Here is an 18,516-nt window from a genome sequence, read left to right as displayed (position 1 = left end):
TTTTCTATAATGTTTTACTATAGAGCAGGTTTGACAATTCTTTCATAATGTATTACCAAATATCTGCAATAGCAAACAACAATCTATGAGCAAAGGAATAGCAGAGATCTGTTAAAAAGTACAAAAAACAGAAACTGCATATTTAAAACATTCTGAATATTTAAGTTGGATAACAGAAAATGCAGAAGTATTAGTGGGAGTCGTGACATGCACGTACAAATAAAAAAAACAAAACATTTAACAGTAGAAACAGCAATGCCATTCTTTACTTATAACCTAAAGGGATTTCATTTAAAGAGAAGAAATTCTCAAAAATCTAGTTTTTTTGCAGTTCACAGCTCACAGTCACTTGGCATCTCTAGTAATGAAGTAGATGTATGCTAAGCAAATACTGATAATATAGTGATGATTCATTGCTTATTCCATTTTATTTTTTAATAATGCAAAACAATAAAAATAAAAGGCACCCCTTCAAAACTGTATACTAGATCATGTTCTGTAATATTAACTCTGAAAAAATGGTTTCATTGTTATTTGTTGATGGCCTCTAAATAGCAAATAGTAACTCACTTAGTTAACAACATGACAGCAGTTTCCTGTGATTTATTCAGTACGTGCTTTCTACGATAACTCTGAAATTAGTAGTTTTTGTGCTATGCAAAAGAAGTACTCACCTAAAACAAACATCTGTACTTATTTTAACAGTATACAAATACTCACAATATACATACCCAGTGTGAAAGAAAATGTAAAATAGTTTTTGTTCTACCTGAATGTAATATTCTGCAATTGTCTACATTAAATATAATTTTCTAGGTGTTGAATTTCTATCTCAATCTTATTCATCTGCTTCAATGTATGTTAATCGTCCTCCTTTGGTATCATTTGCAAACTTAACTACTTTTGAAACAAAACCAGAATCTAGATTATTAATACAACCCTGTGGTACTCCACTAATTACATCACCCCAATTTAGGCATTCATTCCCCTTGCCATGTGGTTTTGTTCTATCAATATGTATATTCAGATTTAATTGGAAATGTAAGAATGTAAAGATATCTGAAAGTATAAGTCATGAATAAACTGCAATTATAAAAAACAACATAACACTTATGTAACTGCTATAAAAGATGTGTACAGTACATAATATACTAGTCATACCACTATGGCTTGTTAAATTGTATACATTTCTTTCTTACATTTTATACAATAAAGGTCAAGAAACAATGGGGGTACACCTGTTTAGTGGCTACGCACTGTAGATTTCAGTAGAAGTAAAGGGTTAACAATAATGCCAGTTAATTTGCATTCTCCGCTGCACAAAGAAGGAAGTTCCACCTGCCTGAAGACTCAAGCATTGTTGTGCTCTTTGTGCACTAGAATATAAGAGGTATTACTGATCACAGAACACATGGGAAGTAAATTTAGGAGCAAATGGTTGTTTTTAATTTACAATGACATTTTAATTTCCTTTATTATCTACCAGAGAGAGCTTATTTCTCTAGGATCCAATATCTTGTTTAGATTAACAGTTATCAAAGAAGTGCCACATGTTTTGGGGTTAGACTGTGCTCCAACAGGCATTTTGTTGTTTAGAAACCAACTTTCCATCCCTAAGTCACTTAATGTGTAAGTAATGTGTGGTCTATATATGAGAGGACAAGTGAGGGTAGCCTCAAACTGTAGAAGGCCTGGGCTCAGGCTCATATACGTCAATGAAAGCTTATCACAAGGGCCCACCTAAAAAACCTGAAAACAGTTTTATGTACACCAGAAAACACGGAAGGAACTTACTCACTTTTGTGCTGTAATTGTTTAAAAAGTGTTGAAAAAAATGTTACTATAAACAGCATTTTGTAAGTTGCTTTTGTTTTACTTTTTTGTTTTACCATATGCTTACAAATAAGCGCTTTAGAACAGAATTTTAACATTAACAATGAACATGTATATCACACCCATCAAACAATATAGAGAAAAAATAGTGCAACATACTGTACAATAGTAACAAATTAACATAATTCGGTGATTGTATAGAAAATGTTGTACTGAATGTTATACTTCTGAATCAGACATTCTAGTTTTAAAAGTAAAAAGTTTTGGAGCTTACACAGTGTAATATGCTAAAAATCAGCCAAGTCAAAATATTAAATTAGCTTATTTCATGGTCTGTCAATAGTACACAAAGATGCCCACAATAATCCTGTCATTCCTCACCTGACAAAAAATACAAATATGCAATGAAAAGATACAAACCTGCTTCCCAGTAAAGCCCTGGCAAATGACCTTTGTGTCCTTGTTGATGTAGAGATTTTTCCTAGATGCAGTATAACAATGTCTCACTCCATTTTGCTGCCCTGTAAACAAGAAAAAAAGGAAATGGTATGTAAACACAGTCTTCAATAACACCAAGGCACCAAGCAACAAAGGCCGCCAAGAACTGCAGACTGATTTGATATTTAAAAATTATTAGATCTACAGTATTTATGCTGTGAATTTGTTTACAAAATAAAGATTTGTTTTAGTTAAAGAGGATATTATAGCACTTTCTGTCTCAAATGTAATTATGCAGTACTACATAGCCAATTTCTTTTCCAAGGACTTGTAAGAAAACATTAATAAGGGACTTCACCAGCCCAAAGCTACAAGCATTTAAGTCCTTTCATCAAAGAGGATAAAGCAGAACAAAAGCTTAATTTTTTTCCCCCAGAATGGGAATTCATTTTGTGACATAAGAGAAAGCGTAAAACATTTTCATCTGGAATAATTTTCATTTTTCCTTTAAATCCTTTAGGTCTATACTTCTTTTCTTTCAATTATTTTTCTCAATCATCTTTCCTACAATATTCTTATTTTGGGGTATTCTTATTATCGACATGGTATTTTCTCTAGCACACCTTGTAATTTTCCCCCATATATATCTTCCTTTACAATTACCGAATTTTTTACAATAAATACATAATGCACGTTAATAAATTCAGTACTTTGATTTACTGCAAACTGCATTCTTCTTTATACGTATAACGTTTTGCAAAAGTAGTCATACTCTTATAGTTTTCACATTTTTGAGCAGGTAGCTGTGTCAACATGAACAGGCTGCAATGAAACAGATAAAGGTTTAACCCATGCTGAAAGAGAAAAAAAGAAACAGTTTTGGCTGTGGAGCCTTTTTCAGGCATTAGACACCAAAAGAAGATGGCTCCACAGCCAAAACTCTGTTTCTTTTTTTTCTCTTCCAACATGGAATAAACCTTTACCTGTTTGTTTTTACATTTGTTGCACTCAAGCTTGCAGATGTGACAGTCTGAACCAGCACTTAATATTTGTTATATACACAACCTACTCCACATATGCAAAACAAAATACAGATTCTGAAAAGAAAAATGTGTTAAAAGAAAAATATGAAAATATGAAAGAAAAATGTAAAAGACAGTATTGCATAGGCATTCAAATCCTTTGCTGTTGCAAACCTAAATTAATTCAGATTCATGATTATCCTAACGAGCCACACAACTAATTGATTAGCCTCTGTGAGTGTACAATAATACTGGATCTCAGGAGAATAAAAACACCTGTCTCTGCGAGGTTTCTCTGTGAATTTCAAGTACATTCCAGACACTGAGTCTAAGGAGCTTTCAAAGCAAGTCGAGATAAAGTCATTGAAAAGCACAGGTCAGGTGAACGGTACAAAAATATCATAGTCTCTGAATATCCCTATGAGCACAGTGTACTCATCAAGAGCTTGAGAGAGCAATGGTTGTGATGGGAGAAAATGTGCAGCAGTCAACAATATCCTGGTCACTCTGCAGATCTTGCCTGTACGGCGGACCGAAAATCATCTTGCATCCCTCGCAGAGTTTACAACCAAGCACCTGAGTGATCCTGCAAAACTGTGGCAAAGGGTGTTGTGGTCAGATGAGATCTAATTGAAACAAAGTACATCTTCCAGTCAACACCATCCCTATAGTCAAGAGTGGTGGTGGCAGCATCATGCTATGGGGATGCCCCTGCTCAGCAGGCACTGGAATCCTTATTTGGATTGAAGGAAAAATGGACAGAGCAAAGTACATTACGTGTTAGAGGAAAACCTATTTTAGTGAGATGAAGACTTACGACTGGGGCAAAAATTCTATCTACATTCGGTTTAAAAAAAACCAGAGCATGAGGCCAAAGCTACATTCAAGTGGCTTAACAATAAGAAAATTAAAATCTTTGAGTGGCCCAATTAAAAAGCTGCCTTGAATCCTATTGGGAATCTGTAGAAAAAAACTGAATAGTTATGTCCGTAACTAACTAAGCCCCAGGCAACTTGAGAGATTCTCAACAAATCTGACAAGGAAATAGGCAAAAATTGTACCAAGCTGGTGTGCAAAGTTGGTTGAGACATAACCAAAAACATCTGCAGCTGTAATTACTGTCAAATGTGTTTCCACCAAATTAGAGGCCATACTCTCAATACTTATGCAATATAAAGATATTAAGTTTATCAAAGGTGAAGGCATCATTCTGGAATTTTATCAAATGGGACACCATAGGGTATGAATACTTTTGTGATGCACTGTAAGTGGCACTGTGATCGCAATCTAACTTGACACTTACAGGAAATGAAGCCCAAAAAAAACTGACAGTGTAAATTATTAATTTAATTATTTTTCCAATATTGAAAACACTCTATTGCTATGTCACGAAACCTTTGTGCTGCCATGCTAGGACATATTTTATACTGGGGGGAAAATAGATTGAACCTTTACATCAATCAGAAAGAGATTTGTGACAAATTCCTTAAAGACTGTATAAGCTGTGTGACAGCAGAAATGGATTGCTGTTTTTTGGCATCATTACAGACATGATTTATTATTTGTGCTGAATTGTGAATAGGTAATGAAATGAATTTGTGAATACATAATGAAAGGCAATACATAAAGGTGTATTTGTGAGAGTAAATGAAGTGGTTTTAACATTAACTTAAAAACTAGATACTAGATCTAAAAACTGCATTACAGACCAGTTACTTGATGTGTCCTGAGCAGCAGAGTGAAACGTCGGGATAAAAGACTAATTTAAAAAGTTTTCTACAGAAACCACAGAGAGAGAGCACCTCTGGATTCTACCATAGTTGTGTGTTATTCTAGGTAAAACTGAAGATACAGGAGAGTGATATTTATAGAGGAAAGGTAACACTTAAAAGAACAGTGAATCTTAATTATATTTTAAGAAATATTAGCAATCTAAACCATTTTAAACATAACAAGCTAAAAGCAATCCATTAAGCATTTCCTCTCAATGATTACTTTAGCAACTGTGGTGAATGAGCTAGTGATAATAGATTAATGTGGGCTGTAAAAAAGATATTCAATTATGACATTACAATAACTTTCACGTTGACACACGGAAACATTATGACATTACACCTGTTGGTTTTGTTCCAGCCGAGACCTCACCTACAGAATAAAACCCCTCATTGACATAATAATAATAAAATTAATTTGAACTGTTTGTTCCCAGCTCTTAAACATGTTGGAGCTTTAACTGTTGCAAGTGACTAGACACAAAATACAAATATTAAATTGAAGCAACTTCTTAGATCAAGTAAGGCTTTAATGAAGCCTAATTAGATCAAGTAATGATCTAATGAAGGCTGGATGGAATGAAAACCAGCAGGTGTGTGGGTCATGAGGACCAGGACTGGGAACCAGTGCTCTAGACCCCCCAGTCAATGTCTCATAGGGGGAGCACGGGTGCCTGTAGTTATACAACATTGATCAAGCAGGCCCATCATTTCTTCCAGCTTTAACAATAATAAACACTACAGTACGTATTCAGATGTTTCAGAAACCCTACACTATATGCCTGTGTAGATAAATCCAGTTCATTTTGTGCCATGATAAGGAAGAATTGTTTATTAATGCATGCTATATTTCATTCACCTAATAGCTTAAAGGTCAGCTTTAATTCTGACATTAACTCAACAGAAAAAAGAAACCACTCTTTCCTCTTACAAGTCAAGCAATATCAAGAAATGTTTAGAACTTAAAAATAAAATACTGTGCATCTAAGTTTGCACCGAGGGGTATACCATACAACTTGAAAACTTTTTTAGATGGTATAACAATAGCACTTCAATCCATTAAGAGACAAAAAATATGTGAATGAATCTGAAATATCAAAATTCCTAGATTACTGTATATCAAACCAACAATCACAGGAATGAACTGATTAGTAATGTAACATAGTCCATTATTCAGAATGCTATCAGTAAAATGCTATCAGTCATATTAGAATGCTATCAGTTTTTTAAGAACACTGAACGTTTCAAGAAAGGCGTTTTCTGCTCGCATGTGTTAGTATTTAAAAACGTTGAAATCAATTTTAACGTTACTATTATATGCATGTACAAAGTATGTAGTACACTCGTACAATTTTCACTGTTCCGTTTTCTCTGTTTCGAAACAACTTAAATTAAGTCCAAAGTCCAGAAACACAAGTCAACTGTTGAATCAGCACACTACTGCAAGTATTGAGTAACAGTTCCACTGCTGTACCCGATTGCTTTTCTGCGATAACAATGAAGACCTATATAATCGATTGCAAACCATAAACTGCAGGTACTGACATTTGTTCTGATTTAGAATACCTTTGCCAAATTTGCAAAACACATTCAACATAACTAAAACTTGAGATATTGAAACATGCAGAAATACACTGCACCAGGGACCTGTGCAATATATTTATATCTATATTTACATCCATATCTATATTTACATCTATATTTATATTCATATGTGTGATACGATTTTTCTGTGTACTGTTCTGTTCTAGTTTGTTCTTTGTGTGTCCGGACTGTGAGTAACTCTTGTATTGTATTGTATGTATTGTACTATTATTATATAATTCGTTACACTATGGCTGTGTTGTGTGTGTTAAGCTGCTGTTGCACTGCAATTTCCCTCACGGGATCAATAAAGTATCTATCTATCAAATGCATGAGGGGAAGGATCCTTTTTGGTGATGATATTTTCTAACCTCAGCCATACACTGAATTAATGATACTGTGCGCCCATAACTGCATAAAAAAAGCAATTTGCCACTAGAATCCCTCATTTATTTCTAACAATACGACGGCAGACTTTGCAGAGAACATTAAAAATACATTTTGTCCAGAAAGGAAACAAACTGACAAGACACTGACTAGGTCAAAGTTCAATGTGGCCTAAATCAGTAATTAAGGGCAGGGGTACACACAAGGCTTTAACGGTATGCTACAGTTGCATGTACAAAATTAACACCTTTCGTACATTAATTACTTAACAACACAGAAGCATAATGTGATACCACAATAAAATTAAAAAAGTCTGAAAAAGTTGTAATACTTACAGAGCAATCGTGCAAACAGCCTGCTATGAGACATCTTCGGTCATTTACCAATGACACAGGCGAGCAGCGGCCCTAAACGTCACAGGTATAGTCGGCTATTAATGTGCCTGACTACAAAATAATTCTTCAATTGAGCCTTCGGCATTTTGCTTTGAAATTACAGTTTTTGTTTTATTTAAATATGTTTAATATATATTTTACAATATTATGAATTAACATGAAATAAAAAAAACTTTATTTGTTAAGGCACACGTATGAATGTCGACCTTCCGCGGGACCTGCCGTAAATTATTCTGCAACTAAAACATATATATATAGTTATATATAAAATATAGTTTTTAAAACAAACTTATTTCGAGAAACGACTGAGTTCATCTAATAAAACCTTAACTAGAACAAGAGTCATTGTAATAAAATTCAGTAAATGTTCTTAGTTTCATGCGTTTTAAGGTTAAACTACTTTGAATTCCGCGAAGTAGGCATCATGAACGCAGTAGATGAGGTTGTCCACTAGGGGGAAGAGGAATGCTGTGCTGTATTGAGGCGATCTAGTACAATATTAAAGCAGAATAATTTAACACACGTTGAATGGGTTTTACATTATGTGCAATGTAAAAACGTCACATTTAATGTCCAATAACTTAATAAAGCAACCCTGTAAAGTGTTTAATTTAGGGGGGAAAGATGTGAATATAAATATGAGATATTTACGTGAAGAAATAAGAAATCATGTCCATTTCCATGTGTTTTCAACCTTTGCACTATGAAACCTGTTAGTTAACACTCTTTTTTATTCTAAATGCTTCACAATTTGAAGGATGAAACGTTGTCTCCTGTGCTCTTCTGATACTTATAGCACACCCTTTGACTTTTAACTTGTTTATCTGCCTAGACCTACAACTATTTTTTCTTCCTTACCTGTTATAATAGTGTGTTGTCTCACATTTCTTAGTCCCATGTCAACTCTTTCTGATGTCACTTTTTCTTCTGTTTGTTTCCCACTTATTCCAACTATAGCTGTATTCTCAGCTGTAAGTCTTCTTTTTGTGGGAGAATTTCCTGGTAGACTAATAAAACCACTTTGTTTATCATTATGCCTGCATGGTCATGAAAACCCAGTTTTAACTATAGAAAGAAAATGTTGTTGTTTTTTTTGTAGTTTACACACTTAGTACTACTGGCAATACATGGAGGAGAAATGTGTTTAAACTGTAAACAAATTGGACAGTGAACCCGATTGTAATAAGGATATTGTTAAGCCAGTCAGCAAAGTGAATCTATTGCTTGGCTTGAATCACTTGCTAAATGCATATTTAAAGTTTCTTTGATTTGAATTTTGAGCATAGAAGCATTTAGTTATTGTGGCTAATTGGACACATGAATATATATAGCACTTTACAATATTAAGTTCACGGGACTTCGAAGAATTTTGAAGGTTTTGTTCAGGAGGAATTAGTGACCCTCAATTGCTCCAAAAGTAAATAATATCCTGTTTGCTGTAGAGTACATCAGTACCAGGAGGACTAAAATTCCAACCATCATTGGGGTGAGCAATAAACATAACAAACACAATTATTAATTTCAAGTTCTCTGTGTATATTATACAGGCTCAAATAACTGGCAATTCTCTCTCTATATATACTGAGACTCAAAGTAGACGTATTAGTGTCGTGACTGCTGTCCTGTAGCATCCCTCGGCCCCAGGTTGCTCTAGGAAACCGACGGATTCTCACAAGGACTTACGGTTTTCCAGGGCTTGACCCTCTGACCAGACCCCCTTCTGATGAGCCATCCTAATAAGCAATTATGTTTTCAATTATTCAATTTGCTGTTTTCTCTATTTAATCCAAAGGCACTGCTTTGGTGGCAGTTCATCGTTATTAATTTTCTCCCCATTCTTCATCCTGGTTGCACTCTTCTTGATGCTCCAGTGTGGTACACTGAAGCTTCAGCAGTTTCCCTGAGTAGTCCTGTTGCCCTGGAATGCTAGACTTTTTTTCTGGAAACTTTGCAGCAGGAATCCAGTCACCATGACTGAGTGAGCAGTCATGGTGTTCACGGGACTTCGAAGAATTTTGAAGGTTTTGTTCAGGAGGAATTAGTGACCCTCAATTGCTCCAAAAGTAAATAATATCCTGTTTGCTGTAGAGTACATCAGTACCAGGAGGACTAAAATTCCAACCATCATTGGGGTGAGCAATAAACATAACAAACACAATTATTAATTTCAAGTTCTCTGTGTATATTATACAGGCTCAAATAACTGGCAATTCTCTCTCTATATATACTGAGACTCAAAGTAGACGTATTAGTGTCGTGACTGCTGTCCTGTAGCATCCCTCGGCCCCAGGTTGCTCTAGGAAACCGACGGATTCTCACAAGGACTTACGGTTTTCCAGGGCTTGACCCTCTGACCAGACCCCCTTCTGATGAGCCATCCTAATAAGCAATTATGTTTTCAATTATTCAATTTGCTGTTTTCTCTATTTAATCCAAAGGCACTGCTTTGGTGGCAGTTCATCGTTATTAATTTTCTCCCCATTCTTCATCCTGGTTGCACTCTTCTTGATGCTCCAGTGTGGTACACTGAAGCTTCAGCAGTTTCCCTGAGGAGTCCTGTTGCCCTGGAATGCTAGACTTTTTTTCTGGAAACTTTGCAGCAGGAATCCAGTCACCATGACTGAGTGAGCAACACCCATACAGCCAAGGCTTCCTAATCCCCGTCAATGGGCTGACTGTCCAGGTTTCTTTTCTTCAGGGCTCTTTATAAACTACCCTCGCCCTTCTCTGCTGAAACAGCATGCATTATTAAAGTCCATTCCAATACTCTGCCTGTGCTGCAGCTCCAGCGCCAGTCTGCACTTTGTCCTGTACTGCAGCTCCAGCGCCAGTCTGCACTTTGCCCTGTACTGCTGCTCCAGCGCCAGTCTGCACTTTGCCATGTACTGCTGCTCCAGCTCCAGTCTGCACTTTGCCCTGTACTGCAGCTCCAGCTCCAGCTCCAGTCTGCACTTTGCCCTGTACTGCTGCTCCAGCTCCAGTCTGCTCTTTACCCTGTACTGCTGCTCCAGCGCCAGTCTGCACTTTGCCCTGTACTGCTGCTCCAGCTCCAGTCTGCACTTTGCCCTGTGCTGCAGCTCCAGCGCCAGTCTGCACTTTGCCCTGTACTGCAGCTCCAGCACTAGTCTGCACTTTGCCCTGTGCTGCAGCTCCAGCGCCAGTCTGCATTTCACCCTGGAACCCTTGCCTGCTTTCCACTTCTCTGTTTCTTTCTAGAGAGCCAGGCATCCTCTTCCAATTCAGATGCCTGGTGAGCATCACTCCATTAGCATGAGTACCCTGAGGATTCCTTTCTTTTCGGGCTCTGACTCACTGGGAACATTTCCTCCAGCAGTGCTGACCCAGGGACAAATCATGATCTGCGTGTCTAACGTTGTAACAATTAGACAAAGTAGATGGGTATTAGGTGGGACAGGATTATTAAGGTATGGCTTAAATGGTCTTGGAATTACTTTGATTAATTGATCTTTTATAGTTGGGTAAGATAGTGACATATGATACATTCAATTGACTTCAACAAAGAGAGCAGCTACCTGCCATCTTGTCAGGGCAACAGCACAGGCACATGACAACAGGATAACAAAAAAGACATTCAATAGTGGTATCCATCATCATGGTTATTGTCAGAAAAGCCATGTAAATCTCCAGATCATCCAATCACACAAAAGGATTTACAACAGTAAACCTGACTAAATGTATCAGTTTAGACACCTTAGGGGTTTGCAGTCAGTAGCTGATAGACAACCCCCTAAGGCAGTGAATTCAGGCTGTTAAAAGCTACTAAAAATGTTTCACACATCTCATGCAGAGCTGTCAAGTACTTTTGGATGAATGGTCATAGATGTCCACATCTGTAAAAAATTTAATGAATAAATCGATGCTGCACTTTGTCAGTAATTCTGCAATTCTGTAACAGGACTATACATATAATCTAATTAATGTGGTTTATACTGTACATAATCTATGTGATATTTCTTTATAAAATGCCTTTGTGATTACCATGATTCAGCCTCAGAGACATCTGTGTGCAATCTCAAAATCTATGTATGTGATACAATATGGAGTTAAAGTCGCCCACACTGATGATATGATGTGCCCCTCTTGAGTACCATTGCAACGTCCACAACAAAGACTAGTTAAGCAGAATATTTTATGCGTCCTGTATGTCCCTCGTATAGGTAGTGATATTAATTGTTTTATCTCTTCAGGTGACAGGATTTAAATAACGAATTACAGTTGGAAATAAACTGTGGTGAAACAAAAAAAAATGTGAATTTAAAAAATATTACAGATCTTTACCTGCATGAATTAAATATTTGATTATTTTCACTTGAGTGTTATACGAACCAGTTAGATTGTAATGTAATTTTTTAAGCACTTACATGAACTGAAGCATCAAAATCTTTTCAAAAACTTTATTTTCCCCAGATGTTCTTAGAATTATATTCATACAGTTTTGCAACAACTTTTGTGTTATTGAAATGACACTTTTCATAAGAATAAGTCAATTTAAAAACAACCCGTCCTTAAGCAGAAAAAATAAAACATAACTTCTAAAAATGGTGAAGTAACCTAACATAATTTTTGTAAAGACAATATAAAAGCAGACGTAGATCCCTAGCACAAAAGTGTATATTTTGCAACTTCTTTTCATACTGTAACTTTTAAAGCTCAAATATAGCAGACTGTTAACCAGCTCTTAACAAGTTTTGATAAATATACCTCATAAAAATATCAAACATTCTTTCCTCATGGCACAGTATTAAAAAATGTCTTATTTTCTTTCTGTCACTAGTTGAGTTATTAGCTCTCGTGCATCCTGGACACTGGATGGGACCTCAGAGTCACTCTTTCTCACATGTGTGCCGATGATATACAGTTTTCGTTCATCCCCCACTTCATCCAATGATAAAGCGTCGTGCAGCTCCATAATGCTGCAGGCCCCCTGTAGATCCTACAAAGCACAAAACAAGAATTACATGACATTATATAACAGACTCAACTCTGCAACTTCCAAGCCATTTTCCTTCAATGTTTTCTTCACCAAGCTGCACCGGTTGGGTAAGTATAATTACATTTTCTCAAATTGACAGAATAACACTTCATACAGTTAAAATTCTATTGTACGTGTATCTACTTTTTTTAATTCTATTTGCTTATCTTCTCTTATGCAGGGAAACTAGCAATGTGGATTTAATCTAGCATGTTGAGGGGCTACCCAGGTCAGACTGGAAATCATTTTAAAACCTTTTTCAATTTATCTGTTAATGGCCACTCCTCAAGATGGCAACTTTCACTCATTCTAGACTGTCACCCACCTGTTTATTGCCCAACACCACCAAAGGGAGGTAGGAGTCCTTTCTGATCAGCTCATGGAGGTGCTTTTTCGCCAAAGGGAAACGATCAGGGTCAGCAGCATCTACTACATAGACTAGCACTTGGGCCTTACTGAGGTACATGTTCCAGTACGTCCTCAGTGACTCACTGCCTCCAACTTCAGGAAGAGACATTTAAGACACATTACATGAAACTTAGTTAACATTTTATCCTTCAAAACTTTACTTAATACAAAAACACAGATTTACAAGATAATATAGACTTAGAAATGCATGTTTTTTAACAAAATGGGATTGTTGATTGTTTTAGAAAAAGATGTGTAAACATTAATGAGAGTAATTCTGGAAACAGAATTCTTAAAAAAAACATGCACCTATCTTGTTGTGCACTGGAAAGAGGGACGTTATTCACAAAAGAAAAGAAAGGTTTGTATGAAATTATTTTAAAAAAAAACATAAGACAAAACTGGGACAAAGGTAAATCAGCTAATTACAACTAATCAGCCTAAGTTTGAGGCTTAGGTCCTTTTAAGTCATGAAATTTCTTTGTAGTTGTAATGTTGTAGAATGGGTGTATATTCACGCTGCTCACATTCACACAAACAACATTTCATGTAAAGTTAACTTTGTGTTACTGTTATTTGTATAAAATACAAAAATCCTAAGCCCCGTTGGTTATCTTACTTTCTATAAATTCAATCTGGGTGTCTTCTTTATTGATACAAACAGCATTGAAGCCTTCTGTGGGAGATGCACTATTCTTCACAGTTCCAGTGGCCAGGCAGTGGAGAACACTGGTCTTCCCAGCCCCGTCCAAACCCAGTACTAGCACCTGTTTGCTTGCAGATCTAACCTACAAAACACATTAAATTCAATCAAATTAAACTGTATGGTCAATTAATATGCACCAAATAACCTTCTGGTATGATACATTTTTATGTCTTTTTATGTAAATTTCTTCAAGAGTATCTGCTCAGTATACCAATAGGTAGACCTATGTATACATTTAAAGAAAAATAGTCAAACAAGTACAGCACACACAAAAATGAACTAGTTACTGATATCAACAAATCCACATCTCGGTACACATTAGAAATTTTCAGATAACTTAAGCTGCTCCTTTGTGTAGTAGCTAGGACCGCAGCAGGAATTTGAATTATTTTAACTACTACACGCATTAACAGAAGTCATTAAGAATGTAGCTCACATATTTAAGGTATTATCAAAGTGTCTGTATGCACACACAACTAGTCATGCCTGACTGCAGCTTCCGCTGGCTTTTAAAGTATCCCTAACCACTAAATTTGGATTCTGCTGATGACTGGTCATTCCTTTATCTTTCTCCCGCAAAGCCAACATGGTAGACAGTTGGCACCACTTAAATTAATTTCAAGTGCCAATAAAAATAAAGAATATAAAACAGAGAATAGGCTGTCCTAGCCTCACAAGAGCAGATAAATTTTCCAAAAAGACAAACAGCCATTTAGAATTGGTGTCCAAGTCATAAATGCAAGTAGTAAATCCTATATACAAGGTAGTTTCAATAATTAATGCTTCTTTACTGATTATTTCTAAAGCTTAATGTTCAATTTCTTTTATATGAAATGAGACTGTCACCTACATATTTTAAAGCATGAAGGGATTTATCCCACATAGGCGGTTTCAGCTAAAGTTCAAATGTAGTGGCATTTCTGGAGAACTGTACAATGGAAGAATAACGCCAAAGAGTCTCACAAAAGCTCAACAAGCACCATAAAACACACAGACAGCGAGGCACCACTTTGTCAATCCATTTTAAATATAGAGCAATACATTTCTTGCATGCACAGTGACATGACAAAAGATGGGTCTATTGATATGAATCAGAAGGCATAAAGGAAAGCATGAAATGTAACTAAATGTTACCAAATTCCTGATAAAGTTCAAGTCTCAGAGCTTGGATAGAGAAGACATAAAGGTTTAATTTTGATTTCAAGAAATTGATACAGTATGGTCAAGGCTACAAACAAAAATAATATATGAATGACTTGAAACACCAACATAAAATCACTTAATGGCAACCATGCGCAACCGGTTCAGCCTTTATGCATCGTGGCACAGAGTGTACCTGTGTCTGGAATTCTGAAAGAGGGATGCAGCCTCTAAGAGGAAGTCAATCAAATCATACCTTGACAAAGTGGAAAAGCTGCCATAGGCATTGTGCCATAATATCCCATAATTTCTCAGTTCAGGGTTCAGATCTAGTGAAGGAGAAGGCTATGACATATGAATAACATCAGAGTCTTCTCATCAAGCCATACTAAATAAACATTTATCATTGATTTTAAGGGAATGAGTATACCAGAACCCTGCCAGGCAAATTCACCTCATAATACGAAAGAACCACCTTACACTTATATAGTGCTTTTCTAGACACTCCCTTCAAAGCACTTTACTGGTAATGGGGACCCCCCCCCCCCATCAAAATTAACCAATGTGTAACACCCACCTTGATAATGTGACGGCAGCCAAAGTGTGCCAATATGCTCACAGCTCATCAGCTATCAGTGGGGAGGAGAACAGAGTAATGAAGCCAATTCATAGATGGGGATTATTAGGAGGCCATGATTGGTAAAGGCCAGTGGGAAATTTGGCCAGGACACCAGCGTAACATATCTATTCTTTTTGAAAATGCTCTGGGATTTTTAATGACCACTGAGAGTCAGGACCTCGGTTTTATCTCACCCAAAGGACAGCACCTTTTGTACAGTATAGACTCTATACTATACTAGAATTTTTATATCCATAATATCAGAATCTCCATACTTCTTCTATTGTGACAACTTACAATGGTATTGTAAGCAAAGACAAATCCTGACAGTTTGTTCTGATGCTAATAGAAATTTAATTATTGTCCTGTAGTGTAATTGTTGCATTTCTCAATGATAAGGACATTATTATGCAGTTCAATTAAATGTCAGCTGAAACTTAGAAAATACTGAATGATATGTAAAAAACTATTGTTTACATTTCTAGAAATATATACATATACTGTTACTATTCCTACAGTAGTAAGAATAAACTTTAAACTGCAGCAAACCCATAAAGGTATCATCAGAAGTGTAGTAATTGTTTTAAGCAAGTGCACTAATTTTATTGAAGAGAAAAAAAAACAGATTAATGCTAATCAACATTTGTCATCACAGGGGAACTACTGTGAAAACCACAGGCTACTACCATATGTACCCGCCCTTGAAGGGAGAACAAATTACATATACAAGATTGGGACCAGATGCTGTCTTATGGTATAAATAAATGTGTTTGCTGATATCTGAGCCCCAGATTTCACACATTTGTCCCAGCTCATCCTACAGGTTCCATGGGGCTCAAGTCATAAGGCACATTCATGCATAACTGTGGCATTCACACCTCTCAAGAAATCCACTGTTACACAAGTAGCATTAGGATGGAGGTTGTTTAACAGGAATGTGTGCCCTCAGAACCTGAAGTCCCAGGACTTGATCAATGTCACTCCAATGAGGTTGACATTAGTCAATACAAGTGATGTAGCAACTTGACAGATAATTGGATAATTTGGCTCTCCTGCTGGGAAATGCATCTGAGTTCTTGATCTCATTCTGTTGCTTCAATGAACATTGGCAAACCCTGGGCCCCTCTGGTAGAATGATTTTTATACAACAGCTGAGTGATGTACAAGATTTATGCAACCTAGCATTTCAGATCCAGTGGAATTGTATGACGAAGGAAAATATTATGAAGAGAGAACATGTGTATCAGTCTTAGTGTGGTGTCCTTATTCTTGGCCAGAGGGTGATGGACTGTATTTCGCTAGCATCTTAACAGGTTACAAATGGCCTCAGAAAACAAAACAGTGTGCTGAGTTAGTCCACCCCAAAACATATCAATGGTACAAAGGCATTGTTCTCATGATAAGCAAGACAAATGGGCCCTTTTCTGGGAAGGGATGATGCAAACTATATGCCTAACTTATATATATACTGTATATAATGCCTCTAGAAAACTTTAAGGTTTACACAAAAAACACCATTTCAGTAGCTACAACGGTTTGGCGAGGTAGAACTACAACACCCACAATGCGTTATAACACTGAAACACATCATGAAACATTCGGTCGGCGACAATTCTGTTTGCACTATCTATTGATTTATAATTACTTTTATAATGATTGAAAAACACTATATTGGCCCGGAAAAAAAACCACGGTATTACATTATGAGCTGACCGATAAGGGTAGATTTTAGCGGAAGTTGAAATCAAAAGGGGACCCGCTGGTTAACAGTGCGTCTTTCAATGCTACATACACGGATACACAATGCGTCGGAAAATAAGTTAAACAGAAGCAAACGTCCGCAGTAATTTCAATTGACATACCACTAAAAGCATTACACATTTAATATTAATCGACGCTGAATAAATGCAGACGATAGCTAAATCAAATTTAGCCACAATAAATTAGGATTTAATAACCTATGCACTATCACGATTACATTTTAACTACATAAGCGTTATTTTGCGATTTAAAAAGTAACTATCCACGGTTCGGTCTCCTCTAACATCTTCTAAAAATAACAGGTTAATGTCTTCAGGCAGACCCAGGGGGATTTTAAGGGGGTGGAGTGTGTTAAATTAAACAAAAAAACGTGTTACCTCTGTGAACAGCGGTTGCTCACCCACAGTTCCAGCCTTCACTTTTTCTTCATTTTCCCTCGAAGACAAGTACCTCCAGAAGACGTAAGCAACTCCCCCAGTAGCTGCAAATGCAGCACCCAACAGACCAGCCTCTCTGAAACCAGGCATATTACTGTACTAGACCGCCTGAATTATATTTTTGATAAATCGTGATAAAAGCGTTACTATCAGTAATCAATAATGCTGTGCATAGTTCATGTTAGTATAAACGTGCTTTTAAAATATCGACAACCACATCACAACCGTGATATCCGACTACCATCTAGCAAATCCGGAGGTGCAACGTTAACAGTGGAGAACAAACTTCTGTGCCTTAGCAGGTCTGCGCGTTTAAAAGTTAAAAGCGTGTTGATTCAGTTCCTGAAACGTATTGCGTTCGAACTACGTACAACGTAACAGGACAAGAGTAAATCCTCCACAGAAAATCAGACTCAAGCTAAATGACCAGCACAGCTCAAACCAACCATCTGACCTCCCTGACGTCACACGAGGATTACAACATGTTGCCCAGCCTATAATTCTTGAAGCTTTGTTCGGGCAATATTGTGAGGCGCTTTCCTCGCTCTGGTCTTAAAATTTAGCAAGGAAAAAAAAAAAGAACGATTAAGACGTGGTTACTTTCAAAAAAAAAAAAACTATCGCAGTTCAATCTATCCTTATATTTCAGCCTATATTCAAAACATTTAAATCCTAAATAAACTAGAAGTCTGAACGCGTTTTTAAACGATCCAAGCTACAGTTTAATATCGATTGCATGAGAACATCTACAGTGCAATCTTCAGCAACTTTCTTACAGATCCATCAGCTGTCCAGGGGCGTTAACTCAATTTTGTGAAAGAATAATTATAACTAGGTCTGAAACGAATGCTGGTAAAATCCAACACATGCCCAACAGCCAGATAAAATAAGAACTTGTAAGGTTGCTGGCTCCTGCTGTATCTTCCACTTTGTTCAAATCTGAACTAAGTTTGTTCATCTATCCACTTTCGGAAAGCTACTCGTCCTGGTGAAGATCTCAACTTTCAACAACCTAGACCCC

The 18,516-nt window shown here is 36.6% G+C and overlaps 2 protein-coding genes across 2 annotated transcripts in view; both read right to left on the bottom strand.

Moving 5' to 3' along the window:
• Positions 1–7,516, bottom strand: part of suclg1 (succinate-CoA ligase GDP/ADP-forming subunit alph) — a 30,994-nt gene extending 23,478 nt beyond the window's left edge. Inside the window, exons 1-2 of the mRNA XM_088637574.1 lie at positions 7,372–7,516; positions 2,254–2,354 (exon numbers count right to left, since the gene is read on the bottom strand). Of these exons, the coding sequence (XP_088493700.1) occupies positions 2,254–2,354; positions 7,372–7,405 (135 nt within the window). The 5' untranslated portion in view covers positions 7,406–7,516. The remainder of the gene's footprint in view (positions 1–2,253; positions 2,355–7,371) is intronic.
• Positions 7,517–11,831: 4,315 nt separating this feature from the next.
• arl9 (ARF like GTPase 9) lies at positions 11,832–17,988 on the bottom strand. Its single transcript, XM_088637571.1, has 4 exons — positions 17,436–17,988; positions 13,452–13,620; positions 12,750–12,925; positions 11,832–12,385 (listed from the first exon to the last, which is right to left on the bottom strand). Exons 1-4 carry the CDS (start codon positions 17,583–17,585, stop codon positions 12,206–12,208), a joined length of 675 nt encoding a protein of 224 aa, XP_088493697.1. The 5' UTR covers positions 17,586–17,988; the 3' UTR covers positions 11,832–12,205.
• Between the last annotated feature and the right edge of the window lie 528 nt (positions 17,989–18,516).

Source organism: Lepisosteus platostomus, chromosome 1 (genome assembly GCF_059453375.1).
Source record: "Lepisosteus platostomus isolate fLepPlt1 chromosome 1, fLepPlt1.hap1, whole genome shotgun sequence".
Taxonomy (NCBI): Eukaryota; Metazoa; Chordata; class Actinopteri; order Semionotiformes; family Lepisosteidae; genus Lepisosteus; species Lepisosteus platostomus.
The sequence above is the reverse complement of the archived record's forward strand: the minus strand, read 5'-3'. Positions and strand labels throughout refer to the sequence as shown.

Bases quoted from the DNA above. Each gene is read 5' to 3' on its own strand.
- arl9 (XM_088637571.1), bottom strand. From the start codon at position 17,585: ATGCCTGGTTTCAGAGAGGCTGGTCTGTTGGGTGCTGCATTTGCAGCT. The intron at 13,621-17,435 runs GTAACACGTTTT...TGTGTTTTGTAG, and splicing joins AGCAACCGCTGTTCACAGAG to GTTAGATCTGCAAGCAAACA. The intron at 12,386-12,749 runs GTGGGTGACAGT...TGTGCTTTGTAG, and splicing joins TGGTGTTGGGCAATAAACAG to GATCTACAGGGGGCCTGCAG.